The sequence below is a fragment of the Chenopodium album genome, chromosome 17 (genome assembly GCF_948465745.1).
Source record: "Chenopodium album chromosome 17, dcCheAlbu1.1, whole genome shotgun sequence".
Taxonomy (NCBI): domain Eukaryota; kingdom Viridiplantae; phylum Streptophyta; class Magnoliopsida; order Caryophyllales; family Amaranthaceae; genus Chenopodium; species Chenopodium album.
Window position 1 is genome coordinate 34,815,504 of NC_137850.1, and position 12,694 is coordinate 34,828,197.

The following is a 12,694-nucleotide window of genomic DNA, read 5'->3' on the forward strand; positions in this document are numbered from 1 at the left end:
TATATATTTATTTATTAATATAAGCAATTAAAACAGTGCATTGATAAACATGAAATGAGAAGTGTTGCAATTAAAAAAGTACAGATTAAGGACGTGTTCGGCGCTAGTTTTGAGTAGCTTCTAGTGGTTTGACCAAGTCAAACCACTAATTAACTAAAAATATGAGTGTTTGACAAAGTAGTGGTTAGGGTAGCTTTCAGTGGTGGAGTTAGCTTTTATGAAAAGTTAAATTTATTAGTTTTTGAAAGTAGAGGTAGCTTTTGAGGCAGCTGTTGAAAATTTAATCTATAGTTTTAAAAATAAAATATTGATTTTTATATGTAACCGCTAGTCAACCGCTACTTTACCGAATAATCATACCTAAATTATCTAAATTCACAACTAACAGCTTGTTGACAGCTAACAACTACGTACAGAACTAACAACTACCTTCACAGCTATATTTTGCCGAACCGCCCTAAGTATATAAAAAAACTAATTCTATAAGCATGCAAAGTGTGCAGTAATTTAAAACCAATTACTTCAAATCAATGACTCAACAACAACTCCACATTTTGAAAACTCACTTAATCAAATGATGCTAGAAATTATAATACTTTCTTCAAAAATAAAAAAAAATTATAATAATTATGCCAAGTTGGCTAGTCAAACAAGTAAAAGCATTGATAAATAAATGATTGTCATCAAATATTCCAAAAGATCAAACACGAAAAATGCAAAATAAAAATCAATCAGTCATTATACTAGTATTTGTATAAATTTTGTGGATTTAGGCCATTTTTCGCTTGATATTTTCCTAATTTCTTGAACGATTTTATATCATTACGTCAAGTGTTTATTCTATATTGAATTGAAATCACAAATGTTAAAAAAAATCTGGTGTACAATAGTGATATTGTAAATCGGTAAAAATATAGCAAGTTGGGCACGTGTGGGCCCTATTACCTTCCATCTCTCGTCCTTCATCATTTCATTTTCTTCTTTCAGTTTCTCTCTACTCTTCTCTTCCACCTCTCTCTTCCTTCACCAGTTCATTCTTTTGTCATTGATAGTATTTTAAAGGTTTGTTCACAATTTTTTTTAATTTTTATTGATATTTGTTATTTAAATGTTACTATTCAGTTAGATATAGTTTTTTTTTTTTTTTTTTTTTTTTTTTTTTTTTTTTTTTTTTAGGGCCTGTTCTTATTGACTGAACTAAGCTGAACTGAACTTATTAGAGCTGAACTGAACTGAACTGAACTGATTATTTTATAAGAAAAGGAAATTAGGAGCTGAACTGAACTTATTAGAGTTGAACTGAACTGAACTAAACTTATTAGAGCTGAACTGAAAATAATCGTATCAGAACAGGCCCTTAGTTTAATTCCTGATTTTTTTTAAAAAAATTTCAAATCAATTGATTTCATCATTTTCTAGTAGAATTGCAAATTGATACTTAGTAAAAACAATGAGAAAGAAGACGCCCAAATTGCAATTACTATTTATTTTTTGGAATTTTAATTGATTGTCAGTAGATTTGCAAAATGTTCAAATCCATATTTTTTTTCTCAGTTTTTGATTAAAATGGTAAGGTTAAACTTACGAAGAAGATAATTGCTCCTTTTGCTATTCAAACAAAGAAATAGATGTATGTATGGCTCACTTTTATGCATAAAAAGGATAACATTTGTGCATACAAAGGGTAACGTTTTTGCATACAAAGTATAACAACATTTTTGGGGAAAAACACAATTATAGTAATACTATGTTTTATATGGGTCACTTTTATGCATAAAAAGGGTAACATTTGTGTGTATAAAGGATAACGTTTTTGCACACAAAGGATAACAACATTTTTGGAGAAAAATACAATCATAGTAATACTATGTTTTATATGAGTCACTTTTATGCATAAAAAGGGTATCATTTGTGCATATAATTGTAAATTAGGGGCATGCAAAAGTTTTTGTTTTTAAATAATCTTGCATGATTAATGAGATTTAATATTTTATTAGGGTCAAAGTAGACAAATGATGCATGATTTTTTTTATTGATAAATGCATAGTATTAAGGCAATTAAGGATCTATGTTAAATTTTTCATGTTTAGTGGGATTTGATACTCCATTTTTTTAAGGTCAGAGTTGACAAATTATGCATGAAATTAGAGTAAAGCCGGATGGGATTATTATTTTGGGAATTTTTTGAATAAAAAATTTAAAATATATAATTACTCCAGTAAGGTAAATGAATTGATCCTTTATTTGGACATCATCCCACTTACCTCCTTAGTCCTTCCTTTACATAATAACTAGACCTTTTTTTTTATTTTTTTTTTATTTTTTATTTTTATAAAAAAACGATATAATAACTAGATTTTTTTTTTTATTTATTTATTTTAAATAAAGTTTGATTCATAAATAAAAAGTCATACGACATCTACAAAGAGATTTAAATTTGATGTTTACATAACAATTGAATCAAATAAAAAATAACTTTTTAGCAGAGCTAAGATCGTTGTCACAAATCGTACATTTTTCATACCCTCTTTTATATCGTTATGATTTACGGCCTTATTCGACGAGAAGGTCTATTGATTTGTTGTAATCGTGAAGAATTTTTTCGTCTAATTCATCTGACTGTAATCGAAGGATTAACCTTTTTTTTCGATCCCGCACAAATCTTTACCTGTGAAACAACTTGTACCATACTAAATTCAAAAAACAAAATTAGAAAAAAGCCCACCATATGGGCACTTACTACACTCAAACCCACTATAACCTATAAGGGTACTTTTTTTTTTTTTTTTTTAATTTTTTTATTTAGTGAAAACGTTAACAGGAATTTTATTTCAAATCAAATTGTGCCAAGGTTAGAAAACCTTGCGGAATAAAGTCAATATAAATAAGCTCTGAACAATTACGAGTGTCCCATCTTGCAACGAGATGGGCAGCCGTCTTTCCTACTCAATATAACCCCAGCTGTCTAATTGCTTCGCATGTGCAGAAAATGAAAAGGGAGTAAATTAATTGTATACTTACATAAATAAAATAATTATAATAATAAAGAGGATGGGCTTACGGTTCTTATGAAGGGGTTGAGTAGATATTATTAATACTTTCTCAAGCTTATATTACTACACCAACTCATTACACTATGCTCTTGAAGCTCAATCAATATAATTATTTGTCTCTCTCAATATTTCTTCTTTATTACAATGGCGAACCAATCAAATGCTAACCAAGGCATTGGAATTGTCAATTTTCTTAAGCACAAAAATTACTTCATAATCGGATCAACTGGCTTTACGGGCAAAGGTATTGCTTATTTCTCCGATCCACAACTTATAAATTCTCTTTAGCTGTATATAATATGTACCTGTATTTACTATCGCTTAAATTTGATGTATATTCATTAGACCGATGAGAGATATATGCAAAAGTAAAGGATCACTTATATTATTATTATTGATATTGATTTACAGTAGTTGTATATTCATTGGACCGTTGAAAGATATTATACAAAGTATTTTTATTATTTTTTATAAGAAGGGTCCAACCGCATCGGAATCTTTCACCGGTTCAGTTTAATGAGCTCGACATTATGAAAATAGAATAAGAGAGTCCCTACCCCAAAGTGCTTTTAGTGAGATTTGATCCGCAAGAAGCAAACTTATTACCACTAAACCACACTTTGTTTGGTGCACCACTAAAAGATCTGTGCAAAAGTAAACGATCCCTTACATTATTATGATATGTACTCCTTTTACATTATTATGATATGTACTCCTTATACAGTACTCCGTATTATAGACTGATGTATATCCTTCACAACCCTTACAACAATTTTTTCATATCTTTGACTTGTTTAGAGTCTAGTCTAGGGTAGATTAAAAAATACAAAGTACTATTGAATCTTCTGTATTTGTATACAAGTTGTATTTTCTCTTGATTTTGTAATTGATTCCCTTAGCTGTACATTAGTACATTACGTAATTATTGCCTTAGCCTTATACCAGTATAATTATGTAATAATCTTTGATTGATTTAAATTAATGTATTACTTCCTCTATTTGTTAGATGAATCACAGTCTATAAATAGTTTTAATTTAAATACATCACTTTCATTTTCACTTAATAAAATTTTCTCATATCATGGTACCTTCCTTAATTTTTTTATTCCCATTTTCCTCTCTATTGAATATATATGCAAAATTTAGAGACCGCCTTACCATCATAACTCATAAAACCACTTCTATGAGTGAGGCCTGCCATGTTCACTTTACCTTTTAAAAAAATAATAATCAATAAAAATAAGTTTAGTTTAGTAAAAATAATTTTAAAAATAAGTTTAGTTCAGTAAAAATAATTTTACTTCATTTTATCTCGTCGGTGCTTGATACAATTTTAAAGGGTCAACTCAACCAAATAGTTAAACTAATAGTTAAAGTTACTGAATACTTAGGCCCCCGTTCTCTTCACCTTATTTTTGCTGAACTGAAATTATTTTTACTGAAACAAAATTATATTTGCTAAACTTAAATTATTTTTACTGAACTTAAATTAATTTTACTGAATTGAAATTATTTTTGCTGAACTGAAATTATTTTTACTGATTTTCTATTATAATTCTTCTTTAAGAAAACTGAATTTTACTGAACTGAACTTATTTTTACTGAACTGAAATTATTTTTACTGAACTGAACTTATTTTTACTGAATTGAAATTATTTTTGCTGAACTGAAATTATTTTTACTGATTTTCTATTATAATTCTTCTTTAAGAAAACTGAATTTTACTGAACTGAACTTATTTTTACTAAACTGAAATTAATTTTACTGAACTGAAATTATTTTTACTGAACTGAAATTATTTTTTTAAGGTAAAGAGAGCAGGGCCTTAAAGTCTTCTAATGTCATGCATAAAGTCACCAGTAAAGCTAATTTAATTTGTATGATAATTAAGATTTAGCCATTACCACACATTTTATGTACTTAAAGGGCTCTTGTTGTGTGATTGGCCCCAGTGTTTATTGAGAAGCTATTGCGGGAAATTCCAGACGTACAAAAGATTTACCTGTTGTTAAGAGCCAAAAATGCAGAAGCTGCAGCGCAAAGATTAAAAACTGAAGTGAGTATATAAATAGTAATACGTCTTATTTGTCTTATTTTAAGTGTTACAATTTGGCTTTGATTTTTTAATATACTTCAAAAGCATATATTCAACAGTGTATAATAATATACTATTGGATTAGTCATGATGTATACTTTATAATATCAAATTATTTATAAATTTTACTAATATATAATTAAATATATTACAACATTAATATACAAGGGAAGTGAATTAAATTTGTTTTTATATGATATTGATCTATTGTAAGTCCAACTCACATAAGTTTTCACATATTGTTTGTAGATCATAGATTGTGAAGTATTTATCCGAATAAGAAATGAGCATGGAGAAAGATATGAGGAGTTCATGAAGGGGAAACTGGCTGCAGTGGTTGGAAATATTACTGATCATCGTCCTTGCTTAGGTATGGATGCCGATTTGGCTGGTGTCATTGCGAACCAAATTGACGTGATTGTAAATGTTGCTGCCGATACAAGATGGCATGCCAGGTTTACTCTTTTTCTCATATAATATAACTAGCCTTCTAGCCCGTGCAATACACGATATGTATATAGGTGTGTAAATTTTTATTTTATAATATGTTTTAATTGGAAAATGAATGGTTTATATAGAAGAAGAAAGGGTGACAATTGAATGTTGTATAAGATATTAAGTTAGAAGAAAGTGAATCAAATCAAATAACTTTCATACATATATTCAATTAAAGCCAGTGCTCTTTTTTTTTTTTTTTTTTTTTTTTTTTTTTTTTTTTATAAATATGAGAAAAGGGATTAATTAATAGAAAGGTGATGTAACATGTGTCATTGGTGAAAAATAAAGTTTACATGTAGTATGATAGGAATGATGCATGGTTTGTGTTTTTAAATACTCCGTACTAAGTATAGATGTTTGTTTACATATATTGTTACCAATTTATATTATTATATAAGAAGTACGGAGTATTAATTAATACTACAAGACGTCGAGACTAGTGGTAAGGTTTGCGTCTTCCAACTTTGAGGTTATAGAATCAAACCCTATTAGGGGTTTTTTAAGGTGGGGATTCCCTTACCCTTCCCCCACTCCCAAAGTGCGTGCCTAACCTGCTAACCAGGACTTAGACCAGAATTGGACCGGGATCGGAAGCCACTAAGCTAACTCGTACTTCTTTTACCCTTAGTTAACACCACACCACTACCTAAGCCACCAGAACCACCCCATTGTTGATTCCACCACCGTCCAACCACCAGTACCTAGCCAACACCACTTTTACCCAACCACTTCTACCCACCCACCGCCCATAAGCCACCTCCACCATTCGAAATTTACACACTACTTTCTTTTACAGGTATGATGTTCTCCTTGATGTGAATGTGAGAGGAGTTTCAAGACTTCTCGCGTTTGCAATGAATTGCAAGAAACTCGTACTTCTTTTACATGTTTCGACGGGTAAGAAAATGCAATGAAATAATTCTTCTGTTTTTTAATAAATGTACTCTTTTATTTTATTTACATCATATTAACCAATGCATATCTTGCCATTAATATATAGCAGAGTGTTTCCTTTTCATCCAAAAATATTATACTATCTTTTGATTTTGGGTCCTTAAAAATTGAGGACATGTACAGTCACCTACCCTGCACACCCTCAACATCGTCCATTATGAAGTTAATTGTAAACAACCTGTATTTAAATGAATTCAAAATCATTTGAACTTACATTTCCTCAGGCCATTAATTGTCTAATACTTTGTTTTTCATATTATCATAGCTTTTGTCACCCGAAAAGCAGTGGGAGTTGTTCAGGAAAACCCTATTGTCATGGAAAAAAGCAAATCAAGGACAGTAAACTCGAACTCAGATGTACCAGCAGAACTAGACATCAAAGCAGAATTAAAGATAGTAGATGATTTATTAGCTTCAGGCATTCAAGAATATAATTTACCTAGAGAGATGATCAAGTTAGGCATGAGAAGGTACCTTTTTTTTAAAAAAAATCTTTGGCTCTTTGCTAAGAAAAAATTAATTTCGTCGTCAAATTTAGTCTCACTTTAGTTTCATACTACCTGCATTCTAGATTAATTGACACGTTTGTAAACGCACTAGTTTGATCATTATTATATATGATTAAATATTTGTTTAAAATAGAAAAATTTGACAATTACCACCTACAATTGTTGATATTTTAGTAATTACCACCTACATCAAAACTTCCCAGCTCTCAACTCAAATGTGACGTCATGTAGGGCCCACTAACTACTTCTTCCCTCCCTTTCTTTCATTCTCACTCGAATTCTCATTTTTCTGTATTGTACGCCTCTCAAAATTGGGGAAAAACTTCAATTCGTGAAATAATCAGTATAGGGGATGAGAAATCGAGAGATAAAGAAAGAAAAGGAGGAAAATAAGGTGAGAAGGTAGTTAGTGGACCCCACATAACATCACACTTCAATTCAGAATCTAGTAATGGGAAGTTTTGATGTTTTAAAAAAGAGTAGGTGGTAAAATTAAAAAAAAAAAATGTAGGTGGTAATTGCTAAAACAACAATAATTGTAGGTGGTAATTGTCAAAAAAATTCTTTAAAATATAAGAAAGTTGAAAGTATGAAAATTTGTATAGATATCTATGGTTAACAAGTATTGGCTAACACTTTGGTATAATTATAAAAATAGGACCAAACTGCATGGATATGCGAATACTTATATACTAACGAAGGTTATGGGAGAGATGGTAGTAAGCACAATGGGAGATAAATTATCGACGGTCATTATCCGTCCGAGTTTCATTGGAAACAGTCTTCAAGAGCCATTTGCTGGATGGATTGAGAAATACAGGTACATACAAATGATTTTGGATTTTTTTTTTCTTTTACTTATTTATCTTCATGATCTTTTAAGAACAAGGAAACATCAAACAAAATATAATTATTTTCCAATCATACTAGTGCAAGGAAATTCAATTATTGGTAGAACAAATTAAACAATCATATTATACTTGATTTGTTCCTTATATATTTCGCACCATAATGCACATCAAACTCCTTCATATATATTTCGTATTATGCACATCAAACTCCTTTATGTTTCGTATTTTATGCACATCAAACTCCACGTTACTATACTTTTCCTTACAAATCATAATATTTATGTATGGTTATTGGTTAATGAACCATGTGTAAATACTAAATAGCGTCAAGATAGCCCAAGATAGGAACGCAAATGAATGATGCAATATTTAGAAGTAAAGGAAGTAATAAGAATTTTAATATTGTAGGGGGATGGACCCAATGATCTTATCGTACGGACAAGGACAAATGCAAGGAATTTTGGCAGACCCTAATGGATTTATAGATATTGTAAGTATTGTAAATAGTAATTAACTTCATCACTTATATGTTGCTATTCCACCATTTTTATTTCTGTTTTGTTTTGTCAAATCCTTAAACATTTCCTCTTTCTTACTCTTAAAAGTATAGGAAAATTTTCATATCATTGGCAACCCTACATTTTTGCTAGTTATATTATCTTTGGTCAATAAATAGCCTTGTCATGTCCAAGTGCCTTACCTAAATATGAATGCTAAGAGATTAAGAGTACATGAGTTGAAATAAAGAGTCGGAGTAACATAGATACCCGTCTAACAACACAGATCTATTGACAATGTATGTGTATGTATATGTGTTTCTAGGTACCGGTTGACATACTTGCAAATGCCATAGTAGTTGCCATTGCAAACCATGCGATTTCAGGCAAACTTGGAGTACATGTTTACCACCTTGCTTCATCAATGGTGAAACCACTCCAACTCCAAACCCTTTTTCAGTATTGTTGCAATTACTTTACATTGCATCCATTCAAAAATTCGAAAGGAGATACAATCAAAGTCGAAGAGATGGACTTCTACGCATCATTAGATGAATATATTTTGGCTGGGATGAATTCTAAGCCTTCTAATGAAAAGCTATATAGCCATCTTGTTCGCATAGCCGCTATCTATGAGCCTATACTGATGCTTAGACTAAGGTAAATTCTAACAAATTTATCTTCAATTTCCATAATGTGTGGTTGGTGCACCCGGGCGCACGCACGCGTGCACCCGGAAAGAACATTAGGTATATTTAAAAGAACATGGGCGAAAAAAGTACATTATAGATATTTATAAAGAATGCGAGCATAATATATTCTTTAAGTTTGATTATTATGTTCTTTGAGTTTGAACTATATGTTCTTTACATTATACAATATGTTCTTTAACGTATGTATATAAAAAAAATTAAAAAAAAAAATTCACCTGAGTAACGAGGAAAAAGATCATGTTCTTTAATGTATTATCATGTTTTTTTTGTAAAGACTTTATATTCTTTGGCTAGAGGTGATCAAAGTTAGACCGGCCCGGCACGATTTTGGACGGGTATTGGGAAGAATTTTTTCGCCCCAAAAATCGGGTCGGATCCAGCCCGTAAATTTAATTTTTTGGGCGGGTTTGGAAATGTGTTTTTATGCATTTTAGTTGAATTTTTTTACTTGACTCGAAAAGCCCCACGGCCGGACCATTTTGGGAGGGTTTGGGCACAAAATTTCGGCCTAAAACTAGGCTCGACCCGATAAGTGAGCTGATTTTTCAACCTTGGCCCGGCCTGCCCAATGATCACCTCTATTTTTGTCAGACACAAACATCTTCTTTTTTGTCAAATATAATGTTCTTTTTCAAACACGTTCAACCACCCGAGTAACCATGAAAAATAACATGTTCTTTTTGTAAAGACTTTATATTCTTTGTAATGTCATGATCTTGTCAAACACAAACATATTCTTTTGTCAAACACATGTATGTTCTTTTTCAAACACTAGAATATTTTTTTTTTTTGCCTATATTCTTTAAAATATGTCTAATGTTCTGTCCAGGTGCACTATATTATTTTATTTCCGTGCTTTTTACAATATTTACATTTTTTACTTCGACTTTTTAAAAAATGTATTTTACGAATTATATAATGCCTTTTTTTTTTAATTTCCTTGGATGGACTAATGTATAATTTATTTTCAAATATTATGTTATAGAATGTCATGGAATTGGTTTCAAATAATACTCCTAGTCATGTCATATATATAATACTTTGAACAATTTTCCTTTCCATCCCTCTGAAAAAGTTTAAACAATATTTTTTTTGGTATGGTCATACTACTTGCCTCTGTTATACTAATTTTATTCAGACATTTGCTATTTTTTTGCAAAGGAATAAATTAAGTAAGAAAAATTGTAAAACACTAGGTTTTTTTTTTTTTTTCCTTTTTTTTTTGGGTGAAAAAAAAATGCTAGGTGAATGTAAGCAAAAATGTGAAAAATGTGGGGTAAGAGATGTAAGGTAGTTATAAAAGGGGTTAGTCAAAGATGTAAACAAAGATGATACATTAAAAACAATTTGAAACGAACAAAAGCAAAATATATACTACGTATGTTTAAAACATTATTCTGTATGTGACATGTATAGAACTATTTTTTTTCTAATTACATCGACATTTTCATTATGTGAAGTAATAACAATATACTCTTACTCCCTAATATATATGCATCCCATTATCTCAATTGTTACATCTTTTACATTGAAATAATTAATAGGTTGCTCATTTGCGTAATTGCATAAATGTTAACTATTTTTTGATCATTTTGCTCAGGTTCAACAACATGAATACTCAAAACTTGTTTGAAGCAATGTCTTCGGAAGAAAAGAAAATCTTTAACTTTGATGTGAATCGCATTGATTGGGAAGATTATTTCATGAACATCCAATTACGTGGTCTTACAAAGTACATTCTCAAAAAGAAGAATCTTTCTCCAAAACTCTAAGACTAAGTTACGTCAATTTGCATTTTTTTTTTAAAATAAAAAAAAAATCACTAAAAATAATCACGAAGGGAAAAGTCAATTTGCGTATACCAACAAAGAATAATCGGAAGAGATTGTCGCATAATCTCGCCCTTCTCATTCGAAAAAAAAAGTGTGGTGTTGTTATCATTAGAAGAGAATATCTTTGATTATGCCATGCATTATTGAAAATACAAAGTATTTGTTTGTTGCTTCATTTTATTTTCTTGTATGTAGAATAATTTAGAACGAATGATGTAGATATTTATAATGTACTACTACACTTTTGCTAAATAACTTGCGTAAGTTATGGTATTATTTGTGGACTTGTGGTACTTTCTTTTGTATTTCACTTTTTTAAAATATAATTGCACCATTTTGACTTTTATATTAAACTAGTTTAGTTTGCGTGCGATACACGATTTTAAACAAACACATTATAAGATTTGTTTACATTACGGATAAAGAAAGTTTTCTACTTCGTAAATATTTTTATTGTACACATGGTAAGTAATTTCTACTATAGCATATTACTTGTAAAAAAGAACATTGAAATGTTAACATACTTGTAAATAAAAGGATTTGGTAAGGACAAAGGGTAAAACATATGAAAGGTTTATTAGATTAAAAAAAGGGGGGGGGGGAGGGGCAAAAAGTTAAAAAATAAAATAAAAAGTAAAACTACTGACATCATTATAGCAAATTGGCCGAAAAAAAAAATTCATGTGAGAGTGACATACTGACATGTAAACAATTTGGAGAAGTGATGATGTTAGCAATCTTAACATGTTTTGTTTTAGTATTAGTTAATAAATTTGCCAACACATAATTTTGACTATTAATAGCAAATCTCGTACCAAATATTATCATGATTAACATTTCGTGGGAGTGTGAGACGTTATTGGATTTATCTTGCAAGACATTTTCTAAATATCAAATTTTAATAATTTTTACCTTAACCTAGTTGAATAGTTGATTAGTCGTGGTCAAATATGTAAATTGAAGATCGTTGAAGTCAAATGTCACAAATAAAAAGAAACAGAGGGAGTATAACACCCAAAGAATTGAATTGTTGATTCAACGATAATTAGAGGCTTTAGAGCACGCTTAGGATGATACAATCATACAAGTAGTTCATGAATAAATGGGGTACATTTAGATGTGTCATAACCAATCAGATCCTAAAAAAATCACCCGTTTCGAACTGTAATCGATCTGATTTCACCTGAGAAATTCAGGACCCAAATCCGATTTGTAACCGACCTGAATTAATAATTCGAATCTGAATTTAACCTGATCTAAACTTAACCCGGCACCGATTTGACGACATCTATATCAAAGGATAGAAAATTTGTGCAATTAGCAAAATTTGGATATATTTATTAGGATATATATAGATGTCGTTTGAGATTTATATTTGATATACTTCCTCCGTTTTTTTTAGTTGACACCGTTGGACTTTTACACTATTTACACAACACGCTTTGACTCGCTTTTGTGGTTTATAGCTACAATAAAACATATTCATGTGGGATCTTGTTTGAATCGTTTCAATGTATATTTTATTAATATCCACTTTTTATAATTTTACAATGCTGATAATTAGAGATATTAATCGTTAAAAACATGCGTTGGCAAGCGTGATAATAGAAAGGTGTCAACTAAAAAAAACAAAGGAAGTAATTCTTATCTTAAATTTATTTTCATATAACTAATATATAAAGATAAACTTTT

At 30.0% G+C, this 12,694-nt stretch overlaps 1 protein-coding gene across 1 annotated transcript; it reads left to right on the plus strand.

Annotated features, from left to right (window-relative positions):
• Positions 1-3,197: 3,197 nt before the first annotated feature.
• Positions 3,198-10,942, plus strand: LOC145588867 (fatty acyl-CoA reductase 2, chloroplastic-like). The gene is made up of 9 exons (XM_081645463.1): positions 3,198-3,297; positions 5,006-5,109; positions 5,398-5,603; positions 6,443-6,543; positions 6,866-7,070; positions 7,768-7,929; positions 8,369-8,450; positions 8,783-9,117; positions 10,771-10,942. The coding sequence occupies exons 1-9, from the start codon at positions 3,198-3,200 to the stop codon at positions 10,940-10,942; spliced, it is 1,467 nt and encodes a 488-aa protein (XP_081501589.1).
• Positions 10,943-12,694: the final 1,752 nt, after the last annotated feature.

Bases quoted from the DNA above. Each gene is read 5' to 3' on its own strand.
- LOC145588867 (XM_081645463.1), top strand. From the start codon at position 3,198: ATGGCGAACCAATCAAATGCTAACCAAGGCATTGGAATTGTCAATTTT. The intron at 3,298-5,005 runs GTATTGCTTATT...GATTGGCCCCAG, and splicing joins AACTGGCTTTACGGGCAAAG to TGTTTATTGAGAAGCTATTG. The intron at 7,071-7,767 runs GTACCTTTTTTT...TTATAAAAATAG, and splicing joins ATCAAGTTAGGCATGAGAAG to GACCAAACTGCATGGATATG.